At 66.0% G+C, this 17,688-nt stretch overlaps 1 protein-coding gene across 1 annotated transcript; it reads right to left on the bottom strand.

Annotated features, from left to right (window-relative positions):
• Positions 1–236: 236 nt before the first annotated feature.
• On the bottom strand, positions 237–17,681 carry PIDD1 (p53-induced death domain protein 1). The gene is made up of 20 exons (XM_031943584.1): positions 17,534–17,681; positions 17,244–17,414; positions 15,355–15,708; positions 14,802–15,215; positions 14,327–14,536; positions 14,197–14,251; positions 13,912–14,113; positions 13,707–13,835; positions 13,437–13,616; positions 13,218–13,356; positions 13,007–13,142; positions 12,616–12,766; positions 12,379–12,540; positions 11,363–11,639; positions 10,862–10,929; positions 10,575–10,682; positions 10,133–10,332; positions 7,560–9,934; positions 893–945; positions 237–389 (listed from the first exon to the last, which is right to left on the bottom strand). Exons 1-18 carry the CDS (start codon positions 17,679–17,681, stop codon positions 9,706–9,708), a joined length of 3,333 nt encoding a protein of 1,110 aa, XP_031799444.1. The 3' UTR covers positions 237–389; positions 893–945; positions 7,560–9,705.
• Between the last annotated feature and the right edge of the window lie 7 nt (positions 17,682–17,688).

The raw sequence follows: 17,688 nt of genomic DNA on the forward strand, positions 1-17,688 counted from the left end.
GGGGGTTAAAAAAAGGGGAGGGGGAAATAGGGAAGGGGGAAAAAAAGGGGGGGGAAATGGGGGGAGGGAAATAAGGGAAGGGGGGGAAAGGGGGGGGAGGGGAGGGGAAAAAGGGGAGGGGAAAAGAAGGAGGGGAATAGGGAAGGGGAAATAGGAAAGGGGAGGGAGAAATAGGGAAGGGGGAGGGGAAAATTGAGAAGGGGAGGGGAAAATTGGGAAGGGGGAGGGGAGGGGGCACGGGGCAGCAACCAGAGAAGGAGGGGAGGAGATCCCCGGGTGGGAGGGGCTCCCCTACCTGATCTGTTTCTCAGCCATTTAACGCAGAGCGGAGATGGAAGGAGGCAGACGGCGCAAACCTGAGGGCAGCAGCTGCCACCTTGAGTTCTGTCCTGGGAGGAGGGCGAGGAGGAGGTGAGCCGCCGCCGACTCCCGGAGGGGACCTCACACATGCCGCTCCCCGAGATGTCTAGGGAGGCTTCGCTCCTTGGGGGAGGGGCCCCCAGGATCCTCACCCAATCAGCCCCTCTCCTTCCACACCCATAGGTTCCCAGCTGCTCTTAAAGGGCCAGGCCCGCACCTCAGGCCGGAGCCCGAGTTCTCCCGCTGCAGCGCAGCATCTCAGTATCTCGCCTTAGCCTTAAAGGGCCAGCATCAGCCTAAGAGGAAGAGCCTCTTCTCTCCCTGGGCCTCCTCCGCCCCTTGCCTGCTCCCCAGAGAAGCCGCCCTCCGGAGGAACCTGGGAAGCAGGAGCCGGGGCGTTCCCTCCCCGCCACAGAGGGCGTTTTCGGACCAAGATGGCCATTGCAAGGGCAGGTGGGGGCAATCTGCCCATGTGGGGAAAAGAACTCTGGGTTTGGAGCGAAAAGCATCTGGTTTCAAATCTACTACTTACCAGCTGTGTGACCTTGGACAAGTCACTGCCCCTGTAGCCCTCCAATTCCTCACCTGTAAAAGGAGGGGAATGGATCAAAATGATTCCTGGGTCCTTCTCAGTCCCCCCCAGGTGGGATGCTAAGCCCTGGCCTCCAGGGGAGGACTATTGGACCCCACTCCCCGCTGTGGGTTTCCGAGTACAAAGAAACTGTCCTAGAGCCTGCCCAAGAGACATGGCGAGAGGGGAAAGGGGTATGGAGGCAGAGAAGGGAGAGGGCAGAGGGGAGGACGATGGGGGTCAGCGGCAAGGTAGGCTCCCTTGAGAGGTACAGGGGAGGGAGTGGGAGTCGGGAGGGGGCAGGGCAAGCTCCCATGAGGGGCAGGAGGAAGGAGTGGGGAGGGGCAGGGCAAGGGAGGGGGGGTGGGGAAGGGTGGGGAAGGGCGGGGTCGGGGTGGAAGTGGGGAGGGGCCAGGGTCTCTCGCTGCGCCTCCTGTTTCAGGTCCCTCCCCGCCTCCCCCCCCCCCCCCCCCCCCCCCCCCCCGCCCCCCCCCCCCCCCCCCCCCCCCCCCCCCCCCCCCCCCGTCCCCCTCAGCCTCATTTCCAGACACACAAATGCATCCAGGACTGCCCGGAGCTTCCCACACTCGCAGCCAGCTCGCTCCCCTCTGCACTCAGCACCTTCTGGGAAATGGCCCAAAGCCCTTTGAAAGTCCCACAATCAGTGTGGGGAGGTGGACAGAAGGCTGCGAGACCTGGCTCTCCTCCAGATCGGGCCGCGGCTTCCCGTGTCACCTTGGGAAGTAGCCTTTCCTCTCGGGCCTCAGTTTCCCCCTTTCAGGAAGAGGGGAACCACCGGCGACCGCGGTAGTTCTAACCCCGGATTCTGCCGGGGGGAGACGCGAGGTCTCGCTGCGGATTTGGGGAATCGGGAAACGGCCCGCGCCCACCCTGGCCAGGTCCCCGGCGCCGGGCCATGCGGCGGGGAGGAGCGCCAGGCTCGGGAGCAGGGCGCGCTACTCCTCCATCGCTCTCCGGGCGGGCGGCAGTGCCGGCGGCGGACGGCGAGGCCTGCGGGCCCCCTCCCTCCCTCCTGCAGAGAGGGGTCCGAGGCGGCTCGCTCCCCCCCCCCCCCCCCCCCCCCCCCCCCCCCGAGAGCGGCCCGCCAGCCGGGCTCCGCCGCCGCCCCCCCTCCCCCCGCCTGTCACCTCTCCGCGTCTGGGGGGCGCCCGGCTTCCCTTTACCTGCTTTCGGCTTTCTGGGGGCAGTTCTGCACCGAGGCGGGAGGTGAACAAAGCTGTCCCCTCCCTCCCCGCCCCAAGGATCCTCCCCTCCCCCCGCCCCAGCTGTCTCCTCGCTCAGTCCTCCGAGGCTCCACGGGGCCCCGAGCGCCGGCTGGCTCAAGCCCTCCTACCTGCCCGCCAGCCTCCTACCTGCCCTCCAAGCCCGGCTCCGGCGGCAGCTCGGCTCCAGCCCAGCCAGAGCAGAGATAAAGGCCGGCGGGCCCGGGGGAGGGGCGGCTCTGGCGGCGTCCATTGGCCGCAGAGCCTGGGGGCGGGACGGCCCCGGGGAAGGGGCGGGGCACCACTTTCTCTTTCGGTTCTGCGGGGGCTGGGGGGGGGGGGGCGGCACGGAGTGAAGGGGGTCTGGGGCCGGGGATTCGGGTCTTTCACTCCCGGGCCAATTCTGCCCCCCTTGCTCCCCCCTCCTCCCGCCCGGAGGCTCACTGGGCCCTCAGAGCCGATATCCGGCTTCTAAGTTACAGCAGAGCCGGACCCTGAACCCGGGCGTGGGAGACAGGGACTTTGGAAGGCAGAGAACGTGACCAAAGGGCGCTCGGGACCCGCCGGGCTGGGCCTCGGTGCGCTCCGGCTAGAACTAGACCTGGGTTCGCATCCCCCCGGGACACCGGCTTGGAAGCAGGTCCAGTCGCCTCCCCTCTCGCTAAGGACGGCGGTTTTCCAAAGCGGGAGCTCCGGAAATTCTCCGGGAACGAGGCTCTGCGGAGCCCGCTGTCCAAACGCCCAGAGAAGGACCCGGGGGCCTGCGTTCATACCCGGCCTCGCCCATCGGGCCAGAAAGGGCAAGCGGCTCCGCTGCGGGCCCGGCTTCCTTCCATCCCCAAACTAGCTTTGCGGCAGGGGAAACCGAGGCCCCGCCACGAACCCAGGCAGTGGGAACAAGGCCCTGCCAAGAGGGAAACTGAGGCCTTGCCGCAGTGGACATCCCTGTGTTGGAAGCCTGCTAGGATAGACACCTGGGGACCCCTGCATTTTCCTGGGTGGGAGCGGAGGGTCGATTCCCATTCATGTAATAATTAATAACAAGAACAAAAAGCGCTAACGTTGATATAGGCCGAAGGTTTGCAAAGGATTGTAGATTCTGGGGTGGGGGTGGGGGGAAGAGGAGAATGCAGCCATGATGGAGTCTAGGCCAGAGGAGGCTGGAGGAGCCCGGGGTATGGGGCCTGGAGCTCAAGGTCGGCTGCAGGAGCCGTGGGTGTGGGGCCTGGAGCTCCGGTGGGATCTGCAATTATTTTGTGAAAGAGCTGATGGAGGGATGGTGGAGGGAGGCAGATGGAGGCCCCAGGGGGCTTCAGCCAATTGCTTGGCTGACTTCAGTGTGTGAGGGAGGTGTGAGGTGTGTGGATGGGTGTGTGTGTGTGTGTGATATGACGTGGGGGATGGATGGATGGTGGGGGTGGGGAGGTAAAATGGAGGGGCCAGTGAGTTCTCTCCAGGAGGTGGTGACCATCCCAACACGTTTCCTCTTGGAGCTAGAAAGGCTCCAAGCCATTTCCTGTGGCCTGCAGTGGGAGTGAGAGGCTGTCTCATGGCTGGGACACGGCCCTCAGCAGAGGCTGCTGCCTGCCCAGAATGGCAACAGGCTTCCTCTGACTGGCAAGGTCTCCAGGAGCTCAGGTTCTTTCTGGGGGCGTCCAGAGGTCCCTAATGTGCTCCTGGGGGAGGGGACTCTCAGCCTTGGCCAGGCCTTGGGGTCTTCTGCTGCCCTCTCCCTCTCTCCAGATCCCACCCATCCTTCAGGTATCATGGCAATAACATTTATACGTGGCTTTTAGGCAGGGAAGGCCATGCTTCTCACAACCACCTGGGCAAGTAGCTACCAAAAACCTGAATTCTTTCCATTTTACAAAAAACGAAACTGAGGCAAAGTTGCCCTGACCTGGTCTAACTTCAAGTCTCTTTCAGGTCCTACCCTTGCATAGTGACCGCTCCCTCTCAATTTGGGTCCGTCCTTTTGTGAGGGTTGGAGGATAACAGGGATAATAATAACCTCTACCTCTCAGTGAGGAGCAAATGAGACGTTTGTTTAAAAGCACCCAGTGGGTACTACATAAATGCATGAGCATTGATCTTGGTCTAGTTCTTGCCCCTCTTTGGGACTCAGCTTCCTCCTCAGTAAAATGAAGGGGGCGGCTGATACGCTCCGGCGCTAGCTCTAGGACTCTCCCACCTTTAAGCCACCTGCTGGTGGACAGGGCCCTGGCCAGGGGAGTTGAGCCAGTATTTAACCCAAGGGAAGCTGGGGCTCGGGAGGCAGGGAAGGGGCCTGCACCGCTTGGCCCAGGGAGCGGGTGGCAGGGCCCGGCTTCCCATCGGGGTTGCCCGACTCACAAACCTTGGGCTTGGAAGGGACCCCAGAAGCCGTGCCGTCTGCGCCACACAAGAAATGGCTCCCTGGGGCTCACAGAGGGGGAGCAGGAAAGGAGGCTCCGGCTCACGCTGGGACTCCTCGGGAGCAGGTTTTTCTTCTCCCCACCCCCAGCCCGAATTCGTCTCTCTCCACTCCCTCCCCCCCCCACACACACCTTGGACGGGGAGGGGTCTCATCCTTCTCCCAGCGGCCTGCTCCTCAGACACTGGGTTCAGAGCCAGGGCTCTGGGGTCAAGTTTGGTCTCAGGCACTAGAAGCTGGGTGACCCAGGGGTTAGCGCAGTGGGCGGGGATCTCCCCGAGGACACTTCCTAGCTGTGAGGCCTGAGCTTTCCCCTGTTTGCCTCAGTTTCCTGACCTGCAACATGATGTGGAGAAGGAAATGGCAGTTGGGTCAGAAAATCCCAAACTGGGTCACAGAGAATGGACACATCCCAGAGCACTGAATGGCAACACTGGGAAGTCACTACTGGCTGAATCATCTCCCAGACTCCATTTCTGCCTCCGGGGATATAATAGCACCTGCCTCGGGCCTGGGTGAAGATCAAATAAAGACAGGGACCAGGACCTAGGGAATGCAGCTTTGGGGCCCTCCCCTTCCCCACTTTGCAGGCTCCAAGGCTGGCTCTTCAGCCAAGCTTCCCCAGGCACCAGCGCCTCGGGCGCTCTCCAGTGCAGGGCTGCTCTTCCTCCAAGGTCCCAACTCCTCCAGCTGGGAGGCCAGCAGCTGCAGCAGGGTGGGAACCTCCCCTCAATATGCCAACTCCCATGTGTGTGTGTGTGTGCAGTATGTGTGTATATGGGGATTGTGTGTGTGTGTGTGTACTTGTGTGTCCATGAATGTGTGTGTGTGTCTGCATATTATGGGAGTATATACCAGTTCCTGTGTGTGTGTGTGTGTGTGTGTGTGCAATATGTGTGTACATGGGGATTGTGTGTGTGTGTGTGTACTTGTGTGTCCATGAGTGTGTGTGTGTGTCTGCATATTATGGGAGTATATACCAGTTCCTCTGTGTGTGTGTGTGTGTACTTGTGTGTCCATGAGTGTGTGTGTGTGTCTGCATATTATGGGAGTATATACCAGTTCCTCTGTGTGTGTGTGTGTGTACTTGTGTGTCCATGAGTGTGTGTGTGTGTCTGCATATTATGGGAGTATATACCAGTTCCTCTGTGTGTGTGTGTGTGTACTTGTGTGTCCATGAATGTGTGTGTGTGTCTGCATATTATGGGAGTATATACCAGTTCCTGTGTGTGTGTGTGTGCAATATGTGTGTACATGGGGATTGTGTATGTGTGTGTACTTGTGTGTCCATGAGTGTGTAAGTGTGTCTGCATTTTATGGAGTATATACCAGTTCCTTTGGGTCTGTGTGCAAATGTGTCTGCGCGTGGGGATTGTGTGTGTGTGTGTACTTGTGTGTCCATGAGTGTGTGTGTCTGCATATTATGGGAGTATATAGCAGTTCCTGTGTATGTGTGTGTGTGCAAATGTGTTTGCATAAGGGGATTGTGTGTGTGTGTGTACGTGTCCCTAAGGCTTCTTGGCCATTCCTCGGACTGCCCCAGAGCACCCAATCTCACCCTCCCCCCCAGCCCTCTCCCTCTCAGCATCCTCTTCTAATCTCCCTTGCCCCAGCCCAGACCCTGATTAATAGGGAGGGCTGGGCTTTGATCAGCTGACCTAGGCAGGGCTGCAAGTGTGGGGGAAGGGCGGGAGAGCCCCCCTGCCCTATCTGCTGCCCGGCGGGAGCCAGGCTGGACTTTGGGAGGGGAGGAGCAGACACAACCTTCCCCCTTTAGGACACCAGAGCCCGGATGTCTGTTCCTTCAGCGTGGCCCCTCTCGGGCCGGGCTGTCACTCTGGCCCCTTCTGGGGAGGCCCAGAGAGCCCCGGCTTCCAGGAGCTGCATCTGAGCCTAAGGCCGTACAGGGGCTGGGACTGGAGCCCGGAGTCCTCTGGGAGCTCGATGCAGAAAAAGGAAGCTGGGGACCGGGGAGCCCAGGGCCGGGGCCTCAGGGGAGGGGCGGGCTCCCGAAGCTGCTCTCTGCTTTTCTTCCCACCCCATCTCCCTTGAGAAATCACGATTCCTGAGAGTGCTCCCCATCCCTCCCCCCAGCTCCATCTGCCACAACCGGGGCCTAACCACACACAACCCTTGTTCTGTTGTCATGGAAACGTGCTGTCTGTCTGCTTTCATCCCTAGTCTGGGAAATGGGAACTCCCTGAGCATTCTCATCCCGCTCCTGCCCTTCGCCAGGCTGAGAAGGTCTTTCCTGCATCCTTCTCTTCCAGTAAACTGAGGCAGCGGAGGGCACTTCCCGGAGAGGGACTCCCGGCGGGGCCAGGCTCCGAGTTCGAAGCTGTCCCCTCCAGCCCTAAGCCTGCCCCTTCTCCCCCTCGTTCCCGTTGCTCCCTCCGGGGCCGGGGCAGGACGCACTGCGCAGAAGGCCGGAGTCCCCACCGTGGGCCCGCGGCAGACCCGAAGCAGAACGAGGAGGCGCCCCCTTTCCCTTCTAGCTTTGGAGCTTGGGGGGGGGACGGGACGACGCGGGCTGAAGGTGCCCTCCGGCCCAGGATGGGGCCCGGACCGAGGGAGCGCTCGCAGCGTGTGGGCGGAGCGGGGTCCCTGCGGGCGGTGCTGGGGCGCCCCTCGGGCTCCAGCCTTAGAGCGGGCCCACCCGGAGGAAGCGGACCCGGCCGGGAGGAAGCGGACCCAGGCCTGTCTCCCTGTTCTGCGCCCGTTCCTCCCCGCGCCCTCTCCACGTGTGCTGACCCGGAGGCCGGCCCGGGCTCCCATCTCCCGGCCGGCTCAGCGCGGTCCCCTCTGCCCAAGCAGGCCGCCCGGGACACGTGTGCGCGGGGTAGGCGAGCAGGGTACAGCCCGGGCGGTCGCGCGCACGCGGCCCCGAGGATTACAGAGGGAGCATCGGCCGGGAGCGCGTCTCCCCTCCTGCCTTCCCGTTACAGCCCCCGCCCCCGGCCCCCCTCCGGCCGGCCCGGGGCACGGCACTCACCGGGCGAAGCTCCCTCGGCTCCGGCTGGCGGTGACTCCCGCCCTGGCGCCCCGGCCGCCCTGCCGCGCTCGTCTGGCCGCTCTGCCGCGTAGAGCCGGGCGGTGCGGAGTGGGGCCCGGCCCTCCCTCCCGCTCCGCCCCCGGCCCCGCCCCGCTCCCCCGGAGGAACTGGGGGCTACTTTTCGTCACCTCCGAGTGAGCGGCGGAGGCGTCCGCAGGACACCGCGGGCCCTTGAGCGTCCTACCTCGGGGCGGGTCGGAACCCCCCAAGGGCTCGGCTCTGGGGAGGCTGCAGGCGCACGTGGAAGTCAGTCCGAGGAACGCGTGGCTGTGGCCCGGGGGGGGGGGCGGGGGGGGGGGGAGGGAGAGACAGCGGACCGGCTCGGGACCAGCTTTCCCGAGCAGCCCCGCCGCTGGCGGCGCGAGCTGCACTGGCCGATGGCCCCCGAGGACCACCTCGGCGTCCGCCGGGGCTCCGGGCTCCCCCTGGTGCCCGCGGAGCTCAGCACAGCCCTCGGGAAAGGGGCGAGCCTCCAGAAGAGCCGGGATCCTAAGTCCCCCAGGCCGAGCATCCTCGGCTGCGTCTCTGGCCACTCACACCGGGGCTCGGCCTCCCTTTTGAGGCTTTTCCTCGGGCTCCCTTGAGCTCAGACCCCGGTGTTCTCGGGGAGGGCCCTTCCCCAAAGCCAGCCTTTTCCTCGCCATCCCCTTGCTCCGGCAGCCCCTCGCCCAGACCCCCTTCCCTCCATCGGCGCCCCTGCCACGCTGAGTCCGTGGCCCAGGGCCCGGCCGACGCTGTCAGAAGGGCCGGCTCCCTCTCGCTGGGAGTCCCCCGCCCGTCAGTGGGAGCCGGTTACAATGTTGCCTCCAGCGCTACTTTGTGTCCTTCGGGTTCTAATGTTTCCAGGAGGAAAGGGCCAGGCCCGCAGAGGCTGCTCCAGGAGCTGCCCGCCCCTTTCCTGGTGTCTTAAGGAAGCAATGGGGCCTTAGGCCGCAGGAAAAAGGGACGTGCAAGAGGTCAATAAACATTTATTATTAAGCACCTACTATGTGCCAGACACCGGGCTAAGCCCTGAGAACACAAAGGGGAAGGCAGCCCCTGCTCTCAAGGAGCTTCCAGTCTAAAGAGGGAGACAACGACCCCAGGCAGGAGTTGGGACAACGGGCTTTGGGAGGGGAGGGCTCCGAGGAGGGAGGCTGGATCGTAGCCAGGGGACCCCAGAGAGCGGAAAAGGGAGGGCATGTTAGGCCTGGGGGAATGCTGCTGGGGGGCAGCCCTTCTGGACTAAGGGGAGGGGCACAGTAAGAAAGGTCTGGAAAGTGGAGCCCAGATTTTTATGAAGGGCTTTGGACACCAGGGCCTTTGACAGGGAGCCCTGGGGCTGGCGGAGTAGGGCTAGGGGGCGGCCATGGTCCAAGCCACCCTTTGTGATAACCGGTAAGGGCTGGATAGACTGGAGGGGGGCAGGCCCACGGGCAGCTATTGCGGGAGCCCAGCAAGGAGGCCGGGAGGAGGCGAAATCGAGCAGCCCCGGCACCTTCTGGGAGATGGGCTGTCGGCCCTCAGCAGGGGGGGAGTGCGGCTGGCTAACCACCGTCCAGCCCGGCCCACTGGCCAGAGTTCTCCCCGGGGAGCCGCCTTTGGCTGCGGTGATCCGGCCGAAGAGCCGGGGAAGGAGACGGAGAAGCAGCAGCTGTCCCACGTGAGCATGTGTCAGACGGGAGAGTGGAGACAGGGGGATGACAAAGAGGGGGCCAGCGGAGGAAGCCGGCTGGGAGGGATTGTCCGCGGAGGGGAAAGGAGTCGCCTCTTGGCAGGTGCAGGACAGCACGGAGGCAGAAGGCATGTCCAGGAGAGGGGGAGGAGAGAGGGCCCCCGGCCGCCATTCTTTGGGGAGCGGGTTGGTGGAGCCTGACAAGGCCGAAGGGCCGCTGAGATGGCGAGTTTACGGAAGCAGGAGGCTGGCCGTCTTGGGGGTGAAATCAGGGAGTCTGTCTTGCTGCAGCTCGCCGCCCCCCGACAAACGCAGAGCGGGCCGCTCCTTCCCTCGGACCAAGGGCAGCCCAGGGTCCGAGACAGAGCGAGGCTCGTCCCCGTGCTCCCCTTGCATCTTGGCTGGGTGGGGCCTGCCCACCTTGGGGCGGCCCTAGGCCGTGGCACTGAGGGGGTCCTCCTCGGAGGCCAGGCCCACTCTGTGGATGGACTCCCGATACTTGGTACGGCCCAGCTCCAGGATGGCCCGCACCTCCTCCACCACGTCGTGGCGCTCGCTCTGCTCCAGGGCCTCCAGCAGCTGCCGGACACTGCCCGGCCGCCCGGCCTGGCGCTCGGCCCAGGAGAACAGCATGTGGCGGACCTGCCCGTCCAGGTCGTCTCTGCAGGGAAGGGCCGTGCTCAGACAGCATTTCTCTCCCCCCGGGAGGGTTGGGTCCTGCCGCCTGCCCCGTCCCCCAGCCGCCCGCCCCCTCTCCCCGCTGCCCGCCCCATCCCCCCGCCCACCCCCTCTCCCTGCCGCCCGCCCTGTCCCCTGGCCGCCCGCCACCTCTCCCTGCCGCCCGCCCTGTCCCGCTCACCTGTACGCGTACTGGATCCGCTGCACCTCCGGGTACGAGAGGCCCAGGTGGAGGGCCACGCTTTGCCAGTCCGGCCCCAGTCGGCTGGCCACCGTCACAAGGTTGCTCTGGGTCAGGAAGCCACTCTCGGCGTCGCCCAGGTTCAGGGAGGCCAAGGTCAGCCCCTCCAGGGGAGCCTGCCCTTCTCCAGGGGGCAACCTCTGTTCAACCAAGGGCACACAGGACTCTCTTGGCCCCCCCCCCCCCCGGGTGTCCCCAGCCGATAACTGCCTCCCCCCTACCCCCATCAGGCCGGGATGACCCAGATTCAAATCCAACCTCAGGTGGCCTGGGCTGTGTGCCCAACTGGACAGCGCTAGGCACAGAGCCTGGCACACTCCGACCTGCCTCGCCTCCTTGATCCCCGGCTGCACCTCCCGCCCCCCTCCCGCCCCATGCTCACGGGCAGCTTGATGGGCAGCGTGGCAAGCCACAGGGCATCCGGGCCCTTGCGCCTTCTCACGGCTTCCTCCGGAACAGCCTCAGGCACCGCCCCTCGGTAAAAGGACACCTGGGGGCGCCGGTCCCAGGTGAGCCAAAGATCGGCGACCAGCCCGGCCCCTGCCCAGCTGCCCAGGGGAAACGGGCCGGCCAGGGGCGTGACGGCAACCCCCCTTCCCCCTCCGGCGGCCACACGGGACACCCAGGAGCAGTCTGGTCTGCCGGGGGAGGGCAGAGGCTCGCACCCACCTGGCCCTTCACCGCCTGCACCTTCCTGTCCACGGTGGATGTCCATGATCTCCCTTTCATGGGGGTTCCTTAGGGTGGGGAGGGAGGGGACAAAATTGACCTTCCCCGCCAGCAGGGGAAGGACGGGAGGGGAGGAAGCCCGCCCGTTTCCTTGGACCCGGGGGCCATGGCCCGGGAGGCCTCGTCAAGGCCCGCCACCCCCGCAGGGGGAAGTGGCCCCCCGGGGGGAAAGCCCGGGCCCCTCCCCCGGGGACCCCGGGCTAGGAAGGAGCCCCCCCGGGGGTGGCCAGGGCCCGCGCCCCGGTCCCGAGGGGCAAAGGGAGGGAAGGGGGCGGCCTGAGCCGCCCCCAACTCCCCCTCAGGGGCCAGCAAAGGAAGGGGAGCCCGCCGCCGGAGCCAGGGGCCGGGGAGCCGGGGAGGGAAAACCCACGACGGGGCAGGAAGGACGCGCCGCGCCCAGCACCGAATGCTCCTGGGAGGGAACAAGGAAAAGCAGGGAACCCGGGGGGGTTCTGAGAGAGGGCCCCCAGAACGACTGCCTGAGGCGGCGGACTGCCCAGAAGCCTCGCTGCTCCTGGGCATTGGCCAGAAACAATGGCTGTGGTTGAGACCGTCCCAGGCAGAAGAAGGGGAACACGCGTCGGAGGGCGGACGCCCCGGCAGCTGGTGACGTCTGAGAGCAGAGCCGGCTTTCCGGGCCACGAGCTGGAGGCGGGCGGGCCTCTGGCAGGAGCGTGGCCTCCACCTGCTCCACGTCCTCCCGGTCCGAGCAAGACAGCTTCAAGCCCAGAGGGAAGGGGGACGCGGCCGTCACAGACCTGGCAGGCCTGTGCAGGCTCTGATGTGGATCTGCCGTGGGGCTCGCGGGGATGCCGAGGGAGCTCCAGAAAAGGACGCGGCGACCGCCGAGTGCCCCCTGCCAGCGTCGCCCTGAACCGGCCCTAGCGTCTGGACCGCGCGCAGCGCCGGGGCCGAGACCGGGGAGTCAGAGCGGCGGCGGAGGCGGGAGTTTGCCCGTGTCCCACTTTCTAAGTTAACTCCCAATGCTCTTTTGGAAAGGATGGAAAGGCGCCCCAGGATAAAGCTGGGCTCCCATGAGCCCCCGAGCCCAACACATGGAGTTCACTGGGGGCCGGAGACGAAAGAAAGGCGGGAAAGAGAACGCCGAGGGCGGGCTTGAGCGAGACCCCTGGGATCAGGGAGGGGGGGGCAGCGGGGGAGGGTGAAAAGGGGTGGGGTGTCCCCGGGGCCAACACCTGACCAGTCCACTTGGGTGCAACCCCCAGCCAAAGACCCCCAGGGCCGGGCTGGGGGACAGGAGGCAGGGGGGCCCTGGGGACGCCCCCCCACCCCCCGCCCCGCCCCCACCTTCAAAGGGGCACAGAGGCACTCCTTGGGGCCCCACCCCCATGCCCCCCGAGCTCAGGCCCCCCACCTCAAGACCCCCCGACCTCAGGGCTCCCACCTCAGGCCCCCCGACCTCATGCCCCCCCACCTCGGGCCCCCCCACCTCAGGCCCCCCCCCCCCCCAGGCCCCCTGCCTCAGGGTCTGTACCAGCATCAACGTCAATTCCACGTTCAAAGGCGGCAAAGAACTGCTCGCCTTCGAAGAGCTCCACGGTGTCGGAGGGCTCGGGGCCGCGGTACCTGGGGTGCAGCCTCCTCAGGGTGGGTTCCACCTGGGGGAGGGGCCGGCACGGGTCAGGGCGCCCTGCCCGCAGCCAGGATCCGTCCCCGTCCCCACTCCCCCTCACCTTCTTTCCCGGCAAGCACTGCAGCAGCACCTGCTCCGGGTCCCGCCGCCTCTGCAGCGCGATGAAGTTCACCCGGTAGAGCCGCAGCCGCTCGTAGACCTTGCGGGCCAGGCCCTCCACGCAGCTCTTGGTGGTGTACCAGAGCCAGTACCTGAGGCCCAGGAATCGGGGTCACAGGGGCCCTGCCAGGGCGGGAGCTGGCGTGGCCCTCGAGGGAGGGGGTGGGGATGTGGCCAGGGTGGGAGGCTTGGGGGGGGGGACAGGGGCCCTGCCAGGGCGGGAGCTGGCGCAGCCCTTGGGGGAGGGGGCGGGGATGGCGGCCAGGGCCGCAGGCTCCCCGGTAGGGCACGAGGCTGGGCTGCGGGGCCCCCCGCCCGTCCCGGGCACTAACCAGGAGAAGTGTGTGACCTGAAAGCGGGCATACAGGTGGGTGAGCTCCAGAGCCACCTGGGCTGTGATGTCATCCCACGCCGGGGCCCGAGGATCCCCGTGCAGCAGATGCAGATGGCTCCGGTCCAGGCTCAGGCCTGGAGGGGAGAGAGCAAGGCGGGCAGCGCGAGGCCACCCTTGGGCACCAAGGCCGGCCGGGGGCAGAGTCTCACCTGTGATGCCGGGGGGCAGGGGCAGCTGGATGGTGACGGGACGGAGAAAGCGCTGGGGGCCGTCCTGGGACAGGCAGAGCAGGGGGCTGGCGGCAGCGGGGCCGTCTGTGCCCAGAGCCCAGCCTGGCACCCTCACCACCTGCAGAGGAGAGCGGCGGAGCTGGGGCGCGGAGCGTGGCCCCCCGGCCTCCCCCCGCCCGGCCCCTACTTCTGGGATACCTGCATGCGCACGTGTCGCGGCTCGGCAGTGACCCCAGAGGGGAAGATGACCTTGACCTCGGGGTTGGCCGAGGAGCAGAGAAGGGCCCCCTGCTGGGGCACCAAGCAGCTGTCTTCCACGGGACGAGAGACCACCAGGAACCAGGAGAAGTGAGGAACTTGGCAGCTGGCCCAAAGCCGCTGGGGGGGGAGGGCGGGCTCAGGGCTCGGCCGGGCCCATGCGGGCCCCCACCCCGGACCCCCGACCCCGGCCCTCCTGCGTCCCCCGACCTTGGGCTTTTCTTCCCGCTCCAAGCGCGTGTCCAGATCCTTCCAGGTGTGGCCGCTCAGGGTCCTGACCACCACTTGACGGCCACGCCGAGCACGGGGGGACACGAAGGGCAGCCACAGGTGGACTTCCTGCCACGGCACAGAGAGCCTTGTCGGTGCTCCACCCTTCTCCGGGCCCTCCCCGACCCCAAGCCCGGGCACCGACCTGTCGGAAGGGGGTCCCGTGGGGCCGCAGCTCCAGGACGGCACTGAGCAGGGCATCGTGGGGGCCCAGCCGCACGAGGCGAGGCTCTGGGGGCAGCTGGCGGTAGGAGACGGTGGTGGGGGCGGCGGTGGCGCCAGGGGGAAAGAGCAGGCGGACCCCACAGGCCAGGGCCACGGAGCATCCACGGGAGGTCACGCGGAAACTGTGGGGCCGGAACCCAGAGATGCCGGACTGCAGGGGACGCTGGTCCCCCTTCCCTCCCGCCCCCGGGCCCCCCCTTCCCACCTGTCTACATCCGAGGCCAGCAGGACTCTGGGAACTTCCGGGGCCGGGTCTTCCCCTGCACCAAACAGCAGGGACGGTCAGTGGGGCGGCCCCAGGGGTCCCCCCTTCCTCCCCTCAGATCTGCCGCCACCTGGAGACGCTGCCGGCACTGGCTCAGGCACCCCGAGGGGGTTCCCCTGCAGCCGCACGAAGGGGGCCTCCTGGATCTCACGGGGCACGGCCCGAAGCCTGTTGTCCCTCAGGTCGAGCCGGGTGAGGAGCGGGAGGCGGGCGAGGCTGGGGGGGACAGAGACTAGGAGGTTGCTGTGCAGGAGCAGCAGCTGCAGAGACTGGAGGCTGGCTGAGGGAAGAGGGGAGGGGTGAGGGGGAGCCTCTCCGAGCCCCAGCCCCATTCTCCCTCACCGCCCGGGGGAAGCAGGGAAGGGCGACGAGAAACGGTGATCCGGGAGACCTTCCTGGAGGAGGCGGGCTTGGAGCTGCACCCCAAAGGACGGGGAGGAGGGGGAGGCGAGGGAAAAACCCACCCGTTGGTTTTTCTCCTCTTCCTGGGAGCTGAGTGAGTGGGAGGGGGAGGGGGAGGGGGAGGGGGGCTCCCATGTTCTCACCCAAGGAGTCGGGGAGGCTCCGGAGGCGGTTGGAGGCCAGGTTGAGCTGAGTGAGGCTGCTCAGGGCTCCGATCTCTTCGGGCACCGCGTCCAGCTGGTTCTCGGAGAGGTCCAGCTGCCGCAGGGCACTCAGCCCGGCCATGCCCGCCGGCAGCGCCCGCAGGCAGTTGCTGGACACGGAGAGGAAGGTGAGGGCGCGCAGGGCACCCAGGGCCTCGGGCAGGCTCTCCAGCAGGTTGTGGCTGAGCAGCAGGGCGTCCAGGCCGCTCATGTGGGGGATGCAGGCCGGCAGCGCCCGCAGGCTGTTGAAGCTGAGATCCAGGTGGGCGAGGCGCGCCAGGTCGCTCAGGCAGGAGGGCAGCGTGGTCAGGGAGCCCCGCAGGCAGGAGCCCCAGTCATCACGAAGGTGCCCCCCTGAGGGTGGGGGAGGGTGGTCAGACCAAGGAGAGGGGAGGGACGGACAAAGGCGCTGAGGGAGGAGGCGGGGGCCGAAGGGCCCCCGGCACAGAGAACCCCTGCCTCCCCGCCCGGCCCCCTCTGGCTCCCGGCTCACCTTTGAGGACCAGAGAACGGAGGCGCCGGAGGCTGGGGAGGGCGGCCAGGGCGGCCCCAATCTGCTCCTCGTTGCAGTTCAGCCGCAGGAACCGGACCTGCTGCAGGCGGGGGCTGCCCTCCCGCAGCAGGCGCAGCAGGAGTCCGCAGCCCCCGGGATAGACGTCCAGGTTCAGCCTGTCGCTGGCCAGGAGGGAGCCCAGGTCCGGGGTGGCCGCGTCCTCAGCATCCTCCTCCGCATCTCCTTTCTGCTCCTCCTCCCCCTGGGCCCCCACCTGGTGCCTGGTGGCCCGGGCATGTTGCGGCGTGCCAGGCGGGCGGGCAGAGGCAGGGCCGGGGGTCTCCAGGGGGAAGGCTGCTTGGAAAGAGAGAAGAGGTGAGAAAACCGGAGGGAGGGAGGGAGGAGGCAGGGGCGGGGAGCGGAGGGAGCTGGATGGGACAAAGGGAGGAGACGGAGATGGAGAAAAAAAGAGACCGAGACACAGAGGAGAAGGGGAGAAAGGAGGGGGACAGAGACGGGGGAGAGATACAGAGACAGGGAGAGAAAGAGACAGAGACAGAGGGGAAGACAGAGAGACAGAATGGAGAGAGAGACAGAAAGACAGAGACACAGAGGAGGAAAGGAGAAAGAATAGCGAGGGACAGAGACGGGGGGGGGGAGAGGAGACAGAGAGGAGAGAAATAGAGAGGAAGAGAGAGACAAAGAGACACAAAGAAGGCAAAGAGAAAGAATGCAGTGGGAGACAGGGAAAGATGGAGGAGAGACATAATGGAGAGAGATGGAGAGAGGAGACAGATGGAGAAAAGAGATCAAGACACAAGAAGAAAAGAAAGAATGGCGAGCGACAGAGATGGAGAGAAAGGAAAGAGACAGAGAGGCAAACAGAAACAGGGAGACACAGAGGAGAAGAGAATGGAGAGGGACAGAGGTGGACAGGGAGACACAGAGATTAAGACAGAGACAGAGGAGAAACAGAATGTAGAGAGGAGACAGAGAGACAGAAAGAGGGAGAAAGAGAGAGACAGAGGAGAAGAAGAGAACGAAGAGAGGGAGACTGGAAAGGAGACAGAGACAGACAGAGGGAGGGAGAGATAGAGAGAAGACAAGAGAGAGATAGAAGAAAAACAGAATGGAAAAGGATAAAGATGGAGGGAGGAGATAAGAGGAAAGAGGAAAAGGAGTGAGCTGGAGACAGAGAAGAACAAAGAGGAGAGATGGAGATGGCGAGACAGACAGAGACAGAGACAGGAGAGACGGACGGAATGGAGGGGGACACAGACAGAGAGGAGACAGCCGGGAAAAGGGGCAGGGGGTCCTCATCACTGCCCCGGGCTGGGAGGGCTGCGGAGGTCGAGCCTCCGGTCTGGCCACAGGCTCTCAGGTTTCCCGCGGCAGAGCCCCTGCCCACCAGGTTCGCCCAGAAGTCTGCTGGGGGAGGGGGCGAGACCCTGCGAGGGCATCTTGGCCATGCCCCTGCCTCCGTCCGGGTCTGGCTGCTCCGCCCAGCAGGGGCTCCGGGGGAAGGGGGGGGTCCTGGGGCAGAGGCTTCCTGGGCTCATCGCGGCCGCCGCTCACCGGGGCGAGGGTCAGAGCAGGTCAGTTAACTAAGTGCAGCTCATCGGCCCCAGTTCCCGCCGTCTCCAAGGCGGGCGGATGAAGCGGCCCCAGGCTGCCCGGGCACTATCCGGGGCAAGGGCGGCGCAGAGCGCGCCGGGGACCTGCCGGGGGCGGACCGTCAGGGGGACCAATCGCCCGCCTCTGGGTGGCAGTACTGGGGCCTGCTGGTCACGTGGGGGCTGTGTCCGGGACAAATGACCGGGGGGGCGGGGCTGTGTCCGGTGCAGGTCTCCCACTGGGCAGGGGGGCAACTCCGGGCTGGCGGCGGGTACCTGGGGTCCGGCAGCGGCTCAGGAACCCGGAGGGGACCCAAGGGGCCAGGAAGGTCGGGCCGGGAGGGGCTCCCGCGCTTCCTGCCCGAGTTCCCGCCCCCGACGAGGCCCCGCCCCGACGAGGCCCCGCCCCCGGACCGCATCTCGGGCCCTCAGAGCCCGCATCTCGGGCTCACGAACCCGCAGTGACCACCGGGGGCGCCCCTTTATTCTCCACTCCCTCCGACCAGTGTGCGCGTGCGCACGTGCATCTGCGTGTGTGAGGTGGGGGAAATGGGGTTCCGCTGAACCTCGAGGAGCCCCCAGGGGGCGCATTGGCCCGCGCAGGCCCGCCGACATTAGTGCGCCTGCGCCAGACAATCTTTCCGGCGGGGCCCAGCGGGCCATGTGCACCAGGAGGAGGCCGCAAGGGCCCTTGTGCTTCCGGACCCGAGGCATGCCGGGA

The sequence above is a fragment of the Sarcophilus harrisii genome, chromosome 6 (genome assembly GCF_902635505.1).
Source record: "Sarcophilus harrisii chromosome 6, mSarHar1.11, whole genome shotgun sequence".
In the NCBI taxonomy this organism is placed as follows: Eukaryota; Metazoa; Chordata; class Mammalia; order Dasyuromorphia; family Dasyuridae; genus Sarcophilus; species Sarcophilus harrisii.